The 20,054-nt window shown below is 36.8% G+C and overlaps 1 protein-coding gene and 1 non-coding gene across 6 annotated transcripts in view; one reads left to right on the top strand and one right to left on the bottom strand.

The window, feature by feature from the left end:
• Positions 1-17: 17 nt before the first annotated feature.
• nuf (rab11 family-interacting protein nuf) overlaps positions 18-20,054 on the top strand; it is a 52,611-nt gene continuing 32,574 nt past the window's right edge. For 2 of the 4 annotated variants that reach the window (XM_015174970.3, XM_015174971.3), the window contains exons 1-5: positions 18-449; positions 12,380-12,530; positions 12,596-12,884; positions 12,958-13,026; positions 14,706-14,750. In XM_015174970.3, the coding sequence (XP_015030456.1) occupies positions 12,398-12,530; positions 12,596-12,884; positions 12,958-13,026; positions 14,706-14,750 (536 nt within the window). In that variant the 5' untranslated portion in view covers positions 18-449; positions 12,380-12,397. The remainder of the gene's footprint in view (positions 450-12,379; positions 12,531-12,595; positions 12,885-12,957; positions 13,027-14,705; positions 14,751-20,054) is intronic. The other 2 variants (XM_015174969.3, XM_002048358.4) reach the window with 2 other exon arrangements.
• Positions 16,125-17,298, bottom strand: LOC6624664 (uncharacterized). 2 transcript variants are annotated; one of them, XR_011416293.1, is made up of 3 exons: positions 17,284-17,298; positions 16,980-17,212; positions 16,125-16,923 (listed from the first exon to the last, which is right to left on the bottom strand). It is a non-coding gene; the product is annotated as an uncharacterized protein (transcript). The 2 variants fall into 2 exon arrangements; XR_011416292.1 differs by lacking the exon at positions 17,284-17,298 and having other exon boundaries at positions 16,980-17,277.

Here is a 20,054-nt window from a genome sequence, read left to right as displayed (position 1 = left end):
TGGTCAGGTACTTTAGTATTTTCGTTTTATATTTTGTGCGGTTCGGATGTGCGCGCGGGTATATAACGTCGTTCCGTATCGTTTCCTCGCCTATGCCTCTGCCTGTGCCTATGTCCCGGTGTGCGTGTGTTTGTAAAGCAACAAAATCACAACCTAATGGTATGCAAATTCGTTGCCAACGTTACGCACGCGTAAAAATACGAAACCCAAGCGTTTGTGTTTTCATATAAAAAGCCGCAAAGTGTTAAATATAAACACGGCCCGCGCGCGCCAAGTGAAAGTGCAGTAAACAATTGCACAAAACTGCAACGTTTTGGCCAACACACGAGTAGTACAAAATAAAACGCAGCAGTTATTCAAAAAATATACAAAATTCAACAAAATTTCTCAACTACCTGTTCTTCAAAGTTCGTCGGACGCAGCAGCAGAAACAGCAGATCAAGAATAAGGTGCGCAACAACAACAAGAAATCTAACTGTTGCTTCTTCTCTACTGTATGTGATCTCTCTGTGTGCATGTGTGTGTGTGTGTGTGTGTGTATGTTTGTGTGTGAGCGTCTGTGCTTTTACAAAAATGCATTTAATATTCTGCTACGTTTAACAGTTATATCTACGCACATACGCAACAAAAAAGAAATTTAGATAAATATTTTGCACAACAGTTTTAACAGGTGCGTTTTAACTGTTTTAAATAATTTGGAACAGCAGCTGTCGATTGTTTTCTATTTGGGCTCATTAGCGGTAGATCTCATTAGTCAGGGCAGGAGAGCTTAACAGTTTGTCATGCAAGTTTGTCATGCCGTTCAGCTGTACGTTCATCTGTCACACGATTAACATTTTTAGATTTGTTGGTGTATTTATTTTAACATGCTTATGTTAATCAACATTAAAAGGCTAACATTCTTTTGCCTTTTGTTATTTCTTTTCGTGGAATGTGTTTTTTTTTTCACACGCAATGTTATAACTGTTATTGATTGTCAAACTGTAAGTGGTTGGGGCTGCATTGGTTGTTAAATGCATTTCATTTTGTTGGCGTCTTAATACTCTAACCACAATGTAAAAATATATAATATTGCATTTGTTATAAAATATCGCATAAATCAATATGTTTAAGAGTTTAATATTGTATTCTACAATTTACAGTTAAAAAACAAGTGACAGTCACAGTTTTAGAGTAACTACCACAATTGCTGTTTTTTCTTTGTGTACAGAGTATTGCGCAGTCGACTGCACAATTTTCACTTGTTTTTTGTTTTGCTGCACACGCAATTAAGTAAATGACTTGTCTTAGTTTTAGTTTTAGTTACAGTTGTATACGAGTTTTAGTTGTAACATTTGCACAAATGCGAAATTCGTATTTGCTTTTTGTTGCCGCTGTTGTTGTTGTTGTTGCTGTTGTTGTTGGCTTAGCCATGTTGTGCCAGTTGGCGCCATCGCTGACGTCGGCATCGACGCTTTTTGTTTGGTTTATTGTTTTCTCTGGTTTGGTTTGGGCTTTTGAGGAAGTTTTGTTTAAAATACCCTATACGTGTTTAGATGAGAGGGGTAGTAATAGGTAAGTAATAGACATCTCTTATACCGTAAAGTACAGTTAAGGCTCTCACGCTTACAGATGCTCATACAGTTTTGCTTACAGGGTATTTTCTAGTCGGCTTAACTCTATGTTCAGCGTTTGCTGCTTTTAATTCATTTGCGGAGATTGCGATTGCAACTTCTTTATCAAGCAGCAATCACAGCAGTCGTCGAGAGCGGGATGGGGGCAAGAATGAGAGCAAGTACAAGTACTTCCGTTTGTTGTTGTTGTTGCTGTTGTTGCTGTTGCCTTAGTTATGGCCACCTGCGTGCAACAGGAAACGAACAGGCTTAGGACATGGCGATGCGACACTTGAGGCTGCGTTTTGGTAATGCGAAACCCACTCAAAGATGCAGCCGCCGCCGCAGCAGCAGCTGCTGCGTTCATCCTGTTTTTCTTCTGCTTTGCTGTTGCTTTACATTGCATCACTTTTTGTCTCGTTTGTTTCCTCCTCCTCTTCTTCTTCTTCTACTTTTGCGTTATGCATTGTAATTTGATAGTTTTTCTTATTTTTCCTCAAGTCCATTTGGCCCCCGTTTAACATTGCTTGGCGCTCTAAAATTACAGCTGCCCCCACTCCACGTCTCGCTCCTACTTTCAACTTCTCTATATCCATCTCTTTCGCGCGTTAAGCTCGCCTAACGGTTCTGCTTTGCTGTGCACTTTGCATATTTTCGCTGCCCAAAATTTGTTCATAGTTGTTGTTGTTGCCGGGCCTTGGCACAGTTATGCGGCTTGGCCATGTTTTGTAGTTGTTGTTTTTTTTTCCTCTTTGTTTTTTTTTTTTTTTTGGATACTTGTTTGTCTCTTGGCTTCTGGGTTTTACAACTGCATTTGCAGCTTGAAGTTTCTTTGGGCTTGACCCGTTGTCAGTTGATTCGTCATCAAGCAACATTTAGAGGGTATCGAAGTGGAATACCCTGTACAATTACGCATGTGCTTTGTAGCGTTTCAAGTCTAATTGGAAATAATATTATTAGCTTAGATGGAATGCCCTTTATAACGTTCCAAGTTTGGCCAAATTATAATTATTAATAGCTTAGATCAGATAAAATATTTTCTATATAAAAAAAACCGAATGCACATAAACCAAATATTTAGGTTACAAAAATCGAAGTTAATTCAAATTTTTCTAATGGTATGCAAGAACAAGTTTGAGTTCTGAACAAGAAAGAATTAAGAAAAAACTTTGATCAACATTCCAAAAATGATTCGTTTATAATATAAATAAAATATTTAATTTATTAAGTTTTCGCAGAACTTGTACAAATGCATAAGCAAAAAATGGCGAGGCAAAAAAAAAACCGCAGCTAAAATTCTAATTAAACATTTTGCCGCATTTGAACTTCAATTCGATGCGATTCAAGGCAAACGGGTTGAGAAGATTTAATTCTGCTTTTTGCTTTTTTGTTTATAAACAAGCCAAAGCGAGAACTCGTGCCAGTTGTATTTTATTGTTGTTGCCAAAATACCAAAACGAAAGAGAAACAACAAAAACATTTGCCTCGTCGAGAAAAAAAAGCGTGTCAGCTTTTTTAAGCTTAAGCAGCAGTCAATAAACAAGAGAAGGCGCAGAGTGGAAGCTGTTTAGAGACCGCATAGACAGACCTGATGACATCTTCAATTGAGTTATAATTGGCTGGAGATCCACTTGAAATGGAAATATGCAGTCGTCAGCTAACTAGGCCAAATGGTGGCATGCAACACCTGCCTGTGGTTCAATGCACCATCAATGGAAATGTGCATGGAATGTACATGTATTGGTAATTAGTTCGCTTTAAGAGGGAAAACTCCAAGGCATGTCTAATGCCAAGTCGGCTACCTCGGGCACGTTGACAGGGCGACAGTTCTTTGTCGGGTCGCACAGCCAGACCTAAGTAAACAATTCAGGTGAGCTGAGGTGAGCTGAGCCAGTGCAAACGCACATGCAACGAACTCAAAGAACTTTAAGAACTGCAACGACTTTAAACAGGTGTCGACCACTCATTGTTGTTGATTGTTGTCATTGTTGTTTATATTTGTATTATATTCTTTTGTTCTGTCATGTGTTGCGGCTTGTAGTTTTTTACGCGCATCTCACAGATACAAGTACGTGGCAGACGAACGGACTTCCGCATTTCCTTAAGAGCTGGGCTAGGCATATTTACATATATACACAAAACACATTTCTCTTATGCGCTTGCGAAGGTCACAACGAGGCATTTATAATTTTTAAGAGCTTCATCTGGGTTCTCAGCAATCTTAAAACTTTATATACTTGAACACTAAATCATCAGTTGACACAGGAATTGTTCATTCAAAATATATTTGTTTTATATAAAAAAAAAACTTTTTTGCTAACCAAAAACAACACCTAACTAAAGGACCAAATATTCAAATAGTTTTATTTAAAACTAGAATATTATTAATTAATATATTATATAATATAACTTTTTTCAAAGATTAGCAGAATAAATTATTTTTATGGAACTAGCAGATATTGCCCGGCCTTGCCTGTGAAACGTTTTGTGCTACAAATTTTTAGATATAATCTCTCCACTAAGTATACGGCCGTGCAAAATTGGAATCTACCCGTCTTGTTTTCTACTTCTATTTAAAAATATGTGTTAAGTGCATCGAATGAAGAAACGATTGTTGGAATACGAGATTTCCGCTCTTGTTAGTTTTGCAATGACAGTCATGAAGCTGAAGGAAAAAAAACGTTCGTTTTTCAAACCTTTCACCCGCATTTGCCACCCAAGAACGTATCACATAAATTCAAAGATTTTAAATAGCTGATTTTAAGGCTGATCTGAGGCTCAGCAAAAAACATGCATGCAAACATTTTTCACGATTTTTTCACACATGCGGGTGGAATTTCTCGTGAAAATGTCAGTCTCATATGTAGAAATTAGTTTTCCATAATAGGAAGTTTATTTTTTTAATGAATCCTCCTCCACATTGTCGAATGTATACTCTTGTTAAAGCATCAATTTTTCTGCACAGCCATTATTTGATTCCTTTAAAACCTTTCATTGGAGTCGCTATTGAGTGGAATTTAGCCTGGCCCAACTGCAACGCCCGCCGCCTCATTATTCATTCAGGAAAGTAGTCAACCAGGTTTTTATTTTTATTTTTTTTTTTTTCTGTAAATTTTTTGGCTTCTCTTTGGCTTCCGCTTTGGTGTACGCCCCAAGAATTTAAAACCTGCCGCGCGTCTACTCTCCGCAGACGGCTACAAATTAGCGGGAACTGCCAGCGTGGCATCCGAAATAGAGTCTCGCCGCGAGTCGCTTGCCTAAGAGGCGAGGTGCAGACAGTTCAAGATGCATAAAAATAAAATATGTCAAATCCGTGCAAATGGGATTTGTTGCCTTCTTTTATTTTGTATAGTTGAAGGCGGCAAATTTTTCACAGCAAATGGAGATTTCTTAATTAAAATTGTCCAGAGTGTGATTTTATTCTGTTCATTTCCATTTGGAGTTTCCCTTTCGATATTTAATTTATTTCTTATTCAATTTATCAAACAATTTGTTAGCTGTTCTCAAACAATTTTCAACTGCACTTGACAAATGTCTTTCAAGTTCTAAAGCTTTGAAGAAATGTTTCATTTTATTTTTTACGACATTTTCCCACAGTTTTCTTTTTTCTTTTTTAAACTTGCTGCTCTTTGTTTTGTCATTCGCCTGTTGTGCATTTGCCACACGTTTTCCTATGCCCAATGACCCAATTTTCAGTTCATTTGTTTCTATTCTTCGAGTGTCGCAATGCATTTTCCTCATTTTCATTCGCTTGACTTTGTTTGTATAATTTATCAATATTGGTCTTTGATTCCCTTTTATTTTTTGTTTCTGTTTTGGGGGCGTTTTGTTGTCTTCTTGTTTCGCTTGGAAGGGGGCCGTATGATTGCGAGATCAGCTTTATTGGGCGTTTATAAAGGCGCCTCGAGGAGCATTAAATAAATACAAATAAATATTGTTTATTATGCCAGATCAAGGGAATGTTTTGTGTGGACTTGATCAATTTAAATATAGTTGTAGATAAAACTAAAACTTTTTCGAATTATTTTAATATACGTTATTATTCTAGTCGAGAGTGAACGACTACGGGATACCCCGAATCTAAATGTCAAGTCTCTAGATCTTAAAGGTTTTGAGCTTGACGCGTTCGCTAGATCGAATCGGCTATTGATGCTGATCAAGATGATACATATATACTTTAAGGAGTCGGATATGCTTGCTTCTGCCTGTTACAGACCTTTGCAGAAATTTGCAATATACCCTTTTTACCCAATATCAAAGGGTATGCAATTTCAATGCTTATGAGCTTAAATTGAATAGATTTCTGTATTTAAAAGTGTTTAAAAAAAAAAACTTAAGTTTTTTATATTTAAAAGTTTCAACTGTGTTTCCAAGTTTTAAGTTAAGCTGAGCTGTTCAACATTGACTTTAATAAAAGTTATTTAAATAACTAAAAGTACTTTTAACTCAATCAATCAGGTGTTTGTCAGTCCACTGTATTCTGTTTTTTTTTTTTCTTTTTGAATAGTTAAAAATGTAGAAAAACATGCCCAGTATAAGCACGTAGCCAGTAAAAATTGCATTGCACTTAAATATAATTTATGTATTTAAGCGTAAAACACGTTTCGACAGCGAGAAACAAAGAGGAAGAGTGAGGGAGAGGGGGAGAGAGAGAGAGAGAGAGAGATACCAGCTTAGTTGATTAGTTTTAGCAACTGTGCAAATGTTGCATAAACCTTGCTGAAAATCTTAAAACTAATGACTAACCCGTCCACAGATATACAAATGATCGATGTACTTATATTAAGCATTGGGTTTATCTTGTTTTTATCTCTTATCGAATTCTTTGCTATAACAGCTGCTGAGAAAACTAGGAAAACTAGCATATCGCTTGTTTGAATCTTAAATCTGGGCAGCTGTTTACTTTGCTATTTTCAATTCAACTCGAGTTCAATTTTTCGCTGGCAGGTAACAAATTTCCAGACTTGTGAAAAGGTTCTTTCAAAAATGCCAGACGCCGTTTGTAATTAAGTTTTTCAATGGAACTCTCACTAGGGCAAACTCTATGAGTTTGTTTCACTTGAATTATGCACAATATTCGGGTTTTTGTCTATGCTCGCTGCTCAAGAGCTCATGTGGTACGAATCCATTCCAAGGCGAGTCGCGTGCGCCATGCCACATGTTGTTGCCGCTGTTGCTGCTGTTGCCTCTTCTGGGCCACTTGAGTTACATGCCCAAACTTGGTTAGTCGTTGTTGTTGTTGTTGTTGTTGTTGTTGTTTTTGCCATTCGTGTGGTTTCATAATGCCGGCGCATTACTCGCATTATGACAATGGAATGGGGCACCTATGCCATGCTATGCCATGCCATGTGCTTGATCGTAGAATAGAGACTCATTAAAATGCCAGACCAGACCAGACCAGACCAGCTGACATCTACTAGAAGACATTGTTTGGCCCGACTGACTGTTGGCTTATTTGTCTGCCTGAGAGTCTAAGAGGGCTGATAAATAAGTTATGCGCAAATTGATTTCAACACTAAATAAGCCCGAATATAGTTGCTACTTATTAGCACAAATAATTTCAATTAAATAATTTACTAAATGAAAACACAGCAAACTATTTTGAAAATTATTTGATTATTGTCTTCTCTAAGACCTGTATTCTAATTTGTTAAGAACTTCGAGTATATATATGATTTCTTATACCCTTGTAAGGCCTATTATAATTTTGTCATAAAATTTGTAACGCTTAGAGAGATCTCCGAAACCATAAAATCGATTAGCATCAGCAGTCGAGCTGATATAGTCATGTCTGTCTCTCTGTTTCCGATTTCTGTTTCATGCAGTACATACCTATAAACCGCTCGGATCGGATCACTATATATCATATAGCTGTCATAGGAACGATCAGTCGAAGATTAGGTTCTTCTATGTTAAACTTATCTTTGCTTATTTCTGCCTTACATACGTTCAAAACCTTTTCAACATCGCGCTACTCTAACATAAAGCATTTATATACAACGTATATGGTTCTCGTATTGTAAGTAATTATGTTTTCCAAGACATTTGCATCAAACTCAGCATTTAAGAGCTCCAGCATTCTCACAAAGTCTGCCAAAGGCAAATACTAGGGTATTAAATCTGTGCCTTCTAGCTTTATATTCTTAAGTACCTCCAGAGACAGAACATTTGCTTTTACTATTACCCAATGCATGTGCTTTAATTATGCAATCGTTTGATTCTCGTAACATTGAAACACATGTTAACTACAAATCCCTTCCTGCTTCCTCTACCCCAACCATCCAACCGAAAAACACACACACTTAACAGCTGTTTGCACTGTCATCTTGGAATGAGCACAAGATGGGAATCGCTCAGCAGTTGGGTTGATTAGTAAATTGAATCGTTTGCCCATCGTAAATTTGACATCATCCCACTGAGCGTATTTTAAACATATAATACATTTTTCTTCACATTCATTGTTCGCTTCGCGCGGCAAGTTCAAGTTTGTGACTCATGTCAAAGTCAATGGGGGCAGCAGCAGCAGCAGCTGCTGTTCCTCCAAATTAGTCTGTGGTCAGTAGACGCCCGTGTTTGGCTAGCTACAGTCTCGGATAACATCTAATAAATAGCAAACGCCCCCCACAAACGCGCAGCCTGTGCTATAATTAAATCATATATTGACTTCTGTGTTTTATGGCATGTGTTTCTGATCTATAGCATATGGCTAATGCGATGCTTGTGGATATAATATATCGTGAGAATTACAAATCTACTCGAGTTGTCAATACAAATTGTAGTTCAAGGTACTTAAATTGGCAGCAATATGAATGCAATGTGCAATTTTATAGTAAAATTAAATGAGCAATTTATACTGGCCAAAGTATAATAATAATAACATTGATTGCATTAACAAATATAGTTTGAAATAATCAGAAATCAGTCATCGATTACAGCTCACTTAATAATAATATGATATGTATTATGGTTAGTTATATTAAGTACTTAAATGTTTATTAAAATGTATAATTGATCTTTTGAATTTGTGGAAGTTTGTTTTGTGACAGTTTAAATATTTAAACATAAATAAAGCTCCCATCAATAGCAAACATTAAATAAATATATTTAATAAAGCGCCATAAATTGAATGCAAAACTAGAATTTATAGATGCCGAGATCAACAAACGGAAAGACAGACAGATTTGACTAGATCGTCTCGAATATTGATGCTGATCAAGAATTTGTATACTTAATGGGATCGAAGATGCCTGTTACACACATTGCAGGGTATCAAAATACATCAGCTTACACAATTTAAAGAAATTTCTTGAATAATTTAAGTATTTTATTGGGAAACGGATATTGATATTTTTCAGCTAAGAGAACCTTTTTTCTAATTCTATATAGAAGTATTTCAGAAGAAGAACAGGCAACATTCTGTAAAACTTTTTCAACTGAATTTGGGCCTCTCTCAAAGCTTGTGAACAATATTTATTTAATTATACTTTAAGCTTCGCACACGTTTGGCGCGTTGTTCTCACAGCTCTTCTTTTATTTGTTGATTTTTTTTTATAAAAGCAAAAAAATTCACACAGTTCTGTGTTTGTGCACATCTGAGATGCTGCTGATGTTGTTGGAGTTATAGACAAAGGGGAAATATTCATGGGAAATACATTTACAAATTATAGAGACAACTTGCATGAAAAATGCATTACAAATCAGCGAATCGGAGAAGCGTTAACAACAACAACAACAACAACAATTGCAAATAACGTTGCACAGTTATGACTCTGAGAATCCGCTGCGAGGCATGACAGATGATAAATCCAACTATGAGGATTACAGACCCACCCTCTCTCCCTCCCTTCCTCTCTCTGTCTGTCTTGCAGCATCTTTGCAGCTTTATAACTGTATGAGAAGCACTTTGTTGTTGTTGTTGTTGTTGTTGTACAGGTTGCGGGCAAAGCAGCCGGCAGTAGAGAGGATTTTTTTATTATTATTAACTAACATGTATATTGCAGTTACAATAGATACAAGATACAAACGTGGGCCAGAAATGAGAAAACCTTTTCTTTTTTAATTTTTCTTGGTCTAAAATAAATTAATTAAAAATATATTAAATTTATATTATAAAAGAAATGAGCAAAATAAATAAAATTATTAAAAAAAATAAATAAAATGAATAAGTAAAATAAATACAGCAATTAAATCTTTAATTAAAAAATATAAAAATATAAAATAAATAAATAAAATTATAAATTAAATAAATATATAAGCTAAGTAAATGGAATAGCAAAATAAAATTGATATATAAAATACATTTATTAAATAAATAAATAAAAAACTGTTGAATATTAAAGTTCTCTATAGAAAAAGTCAACGGTTAGACTTTGTGAGCATGAACTGAGTTAAACTTTTACAGGGTATACTTTAACAACATGCAACCCATAGGAATCAGCTTTGTGACTGACAAGCTCACACGCCCTCATTTCTTTGGATTATGCATAGGAAAGGCAATTGCATAAGTGTTTTTATTTTTATTTTTTTTATTTTTGTTTTAGCCAACTTTGCCCAACTTTGCCAGCATCGATTTTTCCATGCAGTTGTCGTCACGTCAACGGCTCGAGTCGATACTCCAGAGTTCATTGCACCTACCAAGTGGCTCCTCCTTTGACTTTGCCTTTGCCATTGCCTTTCCGTCTTTCTGCCATTTGGTCATTGGTCAAAAGCATAAAAATAAACATTTGTTGGCTTTAACTATTTGCTTATTTTTGTTTTGGCTTTCGCTTTGAACTTCTACCATGTAATAATCATTTTTCATTATTGCGCATTTTTTTTCCAGTTGAAAACGTTTGCTGCAATTTGCTAGATAATCAATATTTAATCACAGGTCTTTATGTTGCCTCATTATGACAAATATAATTGTATTGCAATTGTTTGTTTTATTATTATTAGCTAGCGTATTTAAAGTGAAAAGAGTCATGCAATGAAGTTCAGCAAAAGAGTTGAGAGGTTTTCTTAACATAGTTAAGAAAGTTATATTATGAGGAAAGTTAAATTTGGAGAAAAACCCTAAAGAGCTGCCATAAGAGGTAAAAAGTATAATGGAAAACTACAATATTGTATAATGCTAGCCTGTTAAGAGCCAGATAGTACTCAATAGATAGTTAAATTAGGTAGTTACCTGTCACCTGTGTTGAACATACTTGTTAACTCTTCTCAATTGCCCAAAAGTAAAGTGACCCAATTCTTAGAGCCTACGTCGTCTAACGGCCCTGACATTTCAATCAATCAATGACAAAATTATAATCCAAACACAACTATAAACACGATAGGCTTATTGTATTTGATAGATTTTGCTCCCAAGTAAACTTTTTTTCTTGCTTTCTACGAAACGAAAGCGTGTAACCCAAAAAACTAGCTAAAGTTCACTCTCTCTCTCCCTCTCTCTATCTCGCTCTTTAAATGACAGTGCATAGAAGGAACCAGCAACAATTATAAAGTAATTACGCACGCTGAGCGGGCTCTACAAATAGGTCTCTAGAAATGTCGCCTGCCCGCCTCTGGCCTGCAGCTAATTGCGGGACACTTAAAGTGCGGGGGATGTATATTTTTGTTGTGTTGTATGATTGTCATTTGGTAGCGGGTAAGTCCAGCGGGAAGTGGCCACAACAAACCTCGACCCATTTGGGTTACTTGTTACGCTTTTGGTTGACCACTTCCGTTTGTTTGGTTTTTTATCGCGTCAGTGGAGTCTATGCATTGACTGTTGCACCTGTTGCAGTTTTTTGCTGTTAAATAAATATAATTTCGAAAGCGATTGGTAATGTTGCGGATTCAAATTGCTTAATATATTGAGCTTATAGTTGAAAAATAGATATATGTAGCTATATAGACAAAAGAAAAGATATGAAACACTCTGAGCTTGTGTTAATTTAGCCATGTCTGTCTATCTTTCTGATTGTTTCTATGCGGGATCTGTCAGATGGGACAAGTATATAATAAAAGCGCTATAGGGGGAAGGTCGGTCGAAAAGTAGGTTCTTTTATGGCATTTATAATTTTAAATACACTGCTCAGACATATGCAAAATGCTATCAACATCGCGCTACTATTTTATAAAGTTGCCGCAGGAACAATCAGTCGAAACTTAAGTACGTGTACGAACAACTTTTTTGTGTTTTAAGGTATCTGGAATCAAATTTGTCATTTGTAAATTTCACTATGCTTTCTTCATATATGCAAAAGTTATTATATAGCTTTCAAAGCAGAACGCTTAAAAATTATGATTTTATATAGTAAACCTTTGTGTTTTCTTTAAGATATCTTCTCCAAGCCATGCGCCATTAAAAGCTTTCCAAAATGCCTCACTTATTTGCAAAGCCGTAAGCTTTATGTTTACAAAGATATGAAATCTTTCCCATGGCAATACTAGACATTCTTTCTGATTGTAAAACTTGTGCAATTAAAAACTTGCACCAAATCATTTAAGGAACTAATAAAAGGAAAAGATATTAACTACATGATAGATGTATCTTCATGTACTTTAAACCAAAAATATAAGAAAAAAACTGAAAAGATTTTGATCGAAAAATTCATAAAAATCTTTATTTGAAGAATAAGCAAGAAATGAGCATAAAGCCTTTCACCTAGGTCATGTTTTTTTCTACTTGCTGTTAACAGAGTTCAAATTGCAATGGGCTGCAGTTTTGTGGCTTCTTTGGTTGCATGTCGAACCTCAATTAGCTGTCCTATTGACCTGTTTGCAGACAATTCAAGTAACTTCCAACCTTTTGCGTTTCTTTGCAGTTTTAGCGCTTTGGCAGAATGGCGCCCATGCCACGCATTCAATTGGCCAACAACAATGCGGCCATTAAAGCCACAACTAATAATTTTCTCTATGCCGAAACAATTTCCGGCGACAGCAGCCCAACGCCCAGCAGTCCGCCTTCGAGCACAGGTAAGTTTGCACATAAACAATTCACAGATATCCGCTTAATAACGAATTCTCTTTCAATGCCACAGCGGGCGTGGCAAAATCGCAGTGCTCCTCACTCTCCGATGGCGAATCCTTTGAGGGCTATGGCGAGAACGAGTACAGCTCACAGCTGCAGGCGCCGGGCAGCTCTGTCAATGGCAACAATAACAACAGCAATAACAACGGCAATAACAATCTCAGCGTGAGCAACGGCAACGGCATCGGCCCCTCACGTGAGCACAGTGAACACTCAAATGACGGCAATAACAATTTGAATGACAGTGCTGGCATTGAACTCGATCTGGCGCCTCATGTTGTCTCGTCCTCGCCCAAGGAGTAAGCTTAGCTGAATTTATATACTATACCCACAGAGAGCTTTATTAACCCATTGTCTATTTTTTTGTTGCAGTGACGATGAGCTCAACATCATGCCCCGCGACAATTGGGCCAGACGCAGTCTGAGACGCACGCCTACAAGGTAACAGCAGCAAGTGGGGATTGTAGACATATTAAGTCGGAGTCTCGGCTGCCATATATGGCCAATACGATCCGCAATTAGTTATGGAAAGCTTGAATGCAGTAGAGATTTATGTTGTCCCCGACATTTTGCACTCACATAATCGTCGCGCCTTTTGACGTAATGCCCATAAAATGACCAGTTTGCCAAGTCCAAGTATATTCAGCCAGTGAGCATCAGCCAGTCTGTTTTTTTATTTGTGTAAATCTTTTTGAATATTTAACCTTTTCTTTTGTACATTTGACTACGCTTGTATGTATACAAAATGTGCATATACCCACGGACTGGAAAACCAGTTTTTCTATGCCCCGTGTTTGTGTCTGTCTGTTTGGGCCGTGATTCATGCGTGCCGATCCAGTCGAAATCGCAGTCGCGGCTTGTAGTCAGTGCGCGATCAGAGAGCGCTCATTGTTTCCGCTTATGTTCAACACACACTATACGAAGAGAGCCACAGCCCGATAGAGAGACAGAGAGAGAATGTAGTTGGGAGAGAGAGAGCTGGAGAGGTGTGTTGTGGTGAACTAAAGTTTGAGCTATAGTAAGAGCATTTGTGCTCTCTTAAATTATACAGTATGCGGGCTGTGCTGTAACTTAGCATAGAAATAAATGTACTAAGTACTTAGATGCATGTCAATTACAAAGGTTTGGTATAATTTAAAGTCGAATACATTTAGTGAAACATATAAGCCTAGGAAGACAATATGACATTGAAGTCCGCTTGTAAAGTTTTGAAGGAAGCATTAAAATTTTGTCGTAAAATGTAATTTTAAAAGTGCCAGGTCGCCTGCTTGTTCGTCTGTCTGCCCATTAAACTATTGGCAAAATATCCGCGATTGGAAAAAAAATTGCAATATATTTAAAACATATATTTCATGCACGTCCAGCAGAACTAAGGATTAGTTGGGGTTAATTCGATTTAATTAGAATATTATCTTTTAAATATGAACAGGTTTTATTAGGCTACAATTATATTATAATTAAATTATATAAAAAAAGCATTGGAACTGAAGACAGAATAGAAAGAAATAGTTTAACTTACCAAAAAGCCTTGAACATAAGTTAAGCAAAACTTTGTAATCAGCGTGATAGAATTTTAATTAAATAGCTTTCCCATTAATATATAAAAACCTCTGCAAATATTATTAGAAGTATTACATAGACTGATATCTGGAATTTTGTTAAAACGTAGAGCTTTAACAGCCTAAAATTTAAGATATTCAAATCTTTGCTTTTCAGCCAGCATGAAAGAACCTTGATAGTATTTTGCTTAAACGGGATGCTTATTTGTATTTGTAAAGTAGTAAACAATTTAGACATTCAAATCTTGGGCCCAGCATTAATACATTTTCAAAGTATTTCGTTTGATCAGCTTTCCATTAAGTATCTAATTGCAGGGTCTACAAATATTACTTGGCGTATTACATAGACTAATATCTGGGTTTATTTGAAGATCTATCTCTAAATCCATGCAAAAGTAGTTTTATCACGAAAAGAGTGCAACTAATTTAATAGGCTTACAATCTCTTGCTACCACTTTAAGAAAATGGGATACGAAACCGCTTAAACAAATATTGCATGCACTCAATTCTATATTGAATTGAAACTTATAATAAATAACATATCATATATATTTCTTACAGCAATCCCGATAGTTTATCCCAGCGTCGTTGGGGCTCCATGAGACAGTAAGCAACATTTATTTATTTCTCATATTTATGAGTATGCCTCACATTTGGGTTGCTTTTTGGTTGTCATGTAGAGTTTCATATGGTCCTAACCCAATTTCATTAATTTTGTGCTCATTTCGGTTATGGTATTTAATTTGCACTATTTTGCTACGTCAATAAGATAAAATGCTTTTGGGAAACTGTATAAAAGAGCTTAGATTATGCTTTTAGTAACTTAACTAAATTAAAGCGCAGCGCAGCTTATCAGACTTTTAATTATTTTTGGCCCAATTGTATATCTTTCATTTGTATATATATATTGAATATTTCAAGTAATTTCATAAATTTCTTTAATATTTTCGCTTATGTCGTAGTCCACACAAATTTATGTTTATTTTTGTTTTTGCTGTCAAGAGTTTTGTGGCATTTAATAGACCAGTTCATGGCAAGCAAATAAACTTGACAGATTAATTGCTCGAGATTAGAGACTGAAGAAGTCGTACAATTTGTAAGATTTTCTCTTAGTTCTCTGGATAGTTTGTGGCATTTCCTTATGGCCAGCTTTGTTTATCACTTGCTCGCTTCCTGTTTGTCGTTCTGCCTGCCATTTCAGTTAACTTGTCAAACGCTTTTGTCACTGCTTCTGGCCCTCATCACACGAAAAGTTGCTCATCCGCTTTGGGACGTTCGGGGTTTGTGCCTTGTTGCTAGTGAAAAGGTTGAAGGTAGTCGCAGTTGTGCCTCGAGCGTCGAGCTGGTCTTCAGCTGCCGCTTCTTCAGTTCGGCTTGACTTGGCTTACAAGTTTTGCAGACATTTTGCATTATTGTTGGGGGCTGTCATGCCATTGGAATGCGCACAAGAGAGCAACAACTCGAAAGAGTGCAAAACCAAGCGAGATAAAGTGTGTGAGAGAGAGTGAGGGAGAACTGTTGCGGAAACGGGTTTTGCTTGCGGCAACTCTGTCAACTCTTTGTTTTGCTACTGCAACAACAGAATTTAGGCCGCATTTTTGTCAAGCTGTCCACAATTGACCCAAAAGCTGGCCACAGGAACTGCAGCAGTTCATAGTTTTGGCCAGCTCAACCGCAATTAGTTGTGAGAAATCTTCATCTAATTGGATGCACACTGTGCAATCAGTTAAGGTTTAACCTTCATGCAAGTGCCTCGTAAATTGTTGGCTAAGGTCTGAACTTGCCAGCCATTGCCTCTGGTTATTCCCACCCAGAGCCCGTCGACTCCTACCCAGCTTTAATTTGTCATGCTAATGTTTCTTTGTTTTTGCAACGTCTGAGAAAAAAAAAGGTAACATTCCTCTGTTGCATTCATCAAAGTCAAGTGCACGAATAGCACAAAAACCTAATTGATGTTCAACTAGCATTTAAGAGCAACTGTTTAATAGGGGAAACTATTGAGAGAATTTCTCTGGTTTAATATAAAAAAAACCCTTAAACTTAAAATTTCAACAATTACAATAAGATGAACAAAAATGAACCCAAAATTTAATTAAAACCTAAGTCAACTGGCCCACTATTGCAATTATATCCTCCATTTCGGATAATTTTTGGGGCCCGAGTTGTACTCGACCGAATGTGGATTATTACGTTTTAGGCACGACTTTAACTTGCCCGTTTGCGTGGACTGGCTGACACTGTTAAATGATCGCAAAGAGGACGAATCGGTTGAGGCTTCCCTGAATGTTACATGCGGGCCGCTCCCAACGGATTTGGCTAGTGCATCTGGAATCTCCGAGCAGTTTTCCGCAATTAAGTTTTCATTCGTAAGCCTCTTACATGGCTCAGCCAGGTCTTCTTTGAATGTTACACGTAGACGGTTCCTTCCGTTCAATTTGGTCTGTTCACCGGGAACTTCCTCGAAAGGTTTACGTTGCTTAGTTAAAGCTTCCTGGCCCCGAGCATCCGTAGAAGTTTTCTTTGGAAGTTGTTCACTCGGCAAGTCCTCAGATTGCTCCGTTAGGGATTCTTTCAATGTTATAATTGAAGCGGCTCCCATTGATTTGGTTGGACACCGCTGCAATTCTGAGGAAGTTTCCATTAAAATATGTTTATTCGTCAAGCAATCAAATTGCTCCGATTGTTTCTCCATCAATTGGATCGATAATAATTCATCCATGCTCTCCTCGTAGCGTCTCTGAATAAATTCTTGTTTGACTAAAAGTTCCTTTCGGAGCTCCTATAATTGTTAACCGTCAGAAACTATAATATTACTTATAGTCGCCATCAACTTACTTTCTTCTGTTTAAATCCTATAAACCAATTGATAAGCATTACTGATAAAATGAAAAAAGCGCATAGCATCCAAAACATTCTATCGCGGTCCAAAATCAAATACTTCAACATTCCATACGCCTTTAAAAAGAACCAGCACAACGTGGGCCACCCCTGGCAATATGGGGTCATCTTTATAGCCGTCTCGAATGTGATTACGGTATAATAGGTCCACATTGGTCCTTGGGTTAAAACTTCAAAAATTTAAGAACAATTTCAATTTTATCAAAAACTTTTCTTTCTTTCAAAGAAAATATTTGAATACCTCTGTTTACTCAAATGTGTAGTATTAAGCCGATATATAAAAGGATGCCTACTAGGGAATCGGGGGTATTCGATTTAATGATGACATTTGTAAATGAATTTCATATTTTCAATTCAATTTTCTTAAAGCCTTTCAATTATATAGTCTATACCCTCTCTGTCAATCCCAATTTGGCTGCATTTAGATTTCCACTTCTCAAAGCGCACAAATTATAGAGTTTAGGCTCGATCAATCTGGCTTAAGGTAGCAGCTTGATAAAGCTTGGAAGTCGCCTGCATAGCTAATTGGCAGCTTTGGCTGAAGTAATTGGCCCACGTTTTACAGTTTTTGGCAACACGACGCTTGACCGTTGGCAAAGTGTCAGCATGACAATTTGGCAGCCAAAAGTTAACTTCGAGCATAACGTATACAACTCAGACTGTCATACAAATGGGCATGCCGTTTGTTTTGGCCAAGTTCTTATCTGCAGTCTGCCAACATGTTGCCAACGAACATGTTGCAAGTGCAGCGCAAACTATTTTCTTCTTAGCATACAAAGTGGTTTGACGTTTGTTGCTGAGAGTGCTGCCAGATTTTTAACATTAGAGATTGATAATTGAATAATGCGTTGCGTTAAATGAAGTTGGAGTTTTTAGATTAAATTCATGTTGCTTTACATAGTTGCCGTTCATTTTCTTTCTTCCTCTAAACATAAATTTAAACAAACATGTTTTTTACTTTTTTTTATATCTGCATACATTTATCATAATTAATTAATATTTTATTTATTTATTTATAGTTATAAAAAGATTGCTTGCTGATAAACAAAAAATGGAACAAAAAGCAGAAAGCAACCTTTTACATTAGCCTTACGCAAACAAACATTTCTTGCTTATGAAAACCCGTCTATTTGCTTTTTAATTAATTGTTAGCACTAACACTATTGCACACATGAATTTTTGAGTAACATTATTCGATTTATTTAACTTATGTCTTTTCGCGACACATATTGGAAATATAGAGAGCAAACAAGATGCCGGCTCAATTCATATTCACCCTCCTTAAAACTTTATATCTAGCTGGCAACGCTCTTTTACAGTCTCCCACGCACTATACTAAATAGTTTCTGAGGCGGTTCTCCTCTCTCGCCTTTTCTTGCTTTACACTTGTTCATCATTTTGTTTCTCTCTCTGCCTCTGTCTGACTCTCTCGCTGTGGCTCTCTGCTGGTATTGTTGGTTTTGGTTGCGTCGAACCTGTTTGTTAGCCGTCTTTTAGATTGACGCTGCGGCATTTTGCGTTGATTTTTAGTTCGAAACTGGCTGCAAACGTGTGCGGTTCGCATTTGTTTTGAATTCGGAAATTTTTAACATTACCTCTCGTTTGGCGGATTTTGTGTGTGTGTGTGTGTGCTGTTTAACATCCGAAACGCATCCGTCGTCACACACTCGGTTCCGGCGCGGCAATATAAAAATCTACACAAAATTCCGCAGCAGCAGCAGTATAGAAAAAAGTATGTGAAAGTCTTGCAACAGCGTACAACGCGGCGTATGCGAAATACATTTGCGATGAGCGCAAAGACGAGCTGCAAAAATTATATATTTTAAGATAGTTATTTGGTCATAAAATTCGCTTTCGCAGCGCGTTTTAGTATTTACTATTTAACTATTTACTATGAGCTTTTGTTTTTAGGCAGTTGCTTTGCTTGTGTCTATTGTAGTTTACACTTTGGTAATTTACGGCGTCACGCCTTAATGACTGCAACAAGCGTCAACAACAACTGACGAACAGCTCAACTTAGTTCTGTGTTTTTTTTTTCTTTTTATTGTTGCACATGTCTATAGAGAGACGCACACACAGTCTCGTGCATTTCCACCTCTGACACACAGACACACACGTGACTAAATGCATTGCCCACGCCCTTTTATCGGAATTGAAAATCAAAATCTTGGCCAATGTATTGTTGCTTAAAGCCTAAACAGCTACGTTTTTGGATGATAAATGAATACTTTGAATCAAAGCGTTTGGAAGAATGTTGGGGCTTCTGCTAGCTCTAGCTAGCTCGTCTTTGTCTTGTGTGCATTGCACACCCTTTGCGCGATGCATCAATCAAAATCAAATCGTTTTATAGCCTTAATTACATTCAAGCAGCCATAAAAGTCGGTTAACAGTTGCTGCACAATTTGCTATTGCTAGCTGTTGGTCAGCCGGTGCAGAGTCGAAGACGGCTTTGGCGCATTTGGATTTTCATTTTGCTTTTGATTTCGATTTCATTTTCGCTTTCCGAGACGCTACTTAACGACGTTATCAGAGCTCAGAAAATCACAAAATGAAAAGCGCGTGTCTGTAAAGTATTAGCCACAAAAAAAAAAAAAAAAAGACAGACAAAAATTGTTGTTGTTCGTATCGAAATGATTTGTAATGAATAAAGTGAAGTGTGGCTCGAGTCGGTGTTTGTCCATTGCGAAAGTGTGTCTAAAAAGATTATTAAATTATATTTTGTGTTGCTTCTGTTCAATTTGTAAAGCTTGTTAAATTGTGCTTGAAAATTGAAGTTTAGTTATGAATCGAAATACAGTTGAACAGGTTTGCCAAAACGCTTCAGAAAACCCGCCAAGATCTAGCTAACTAATAAACACTGTGTTGTCTAGTGTTACAAGTGTGTTGTGCAGTGTAAAGAATTCAAATATAAACCTGAGAACAATAAGAACTTTTATAAATCAAAGCCAATCGGAACGTTGTGTAGAAAACATGTGTTGTCCAGTGTAACAAGCGTCTAATAAGTATCTCTCT

Source organism: Drosophila virilis, chromosome 3 (assembly GCF_030788295.1).
Source record: "Drosophila virilis strain 15010-1051.87 chromosome 3, Dvir_AGI_RSII-ME, whole genome shotgun sequence".
NCBI classification, from domain to species: domain Eukaryota; kingdom Metazoa; phylum Arthropoda; class Insecta; order Diptera; family Drosophilidae; genus Drosophila; species Drosophila virilis.
The sequence above is the reverse complement of the archived record's forward strand: the minus strand, read 5'-3'. Positions and strand labels throughout refer to the sequence as shown.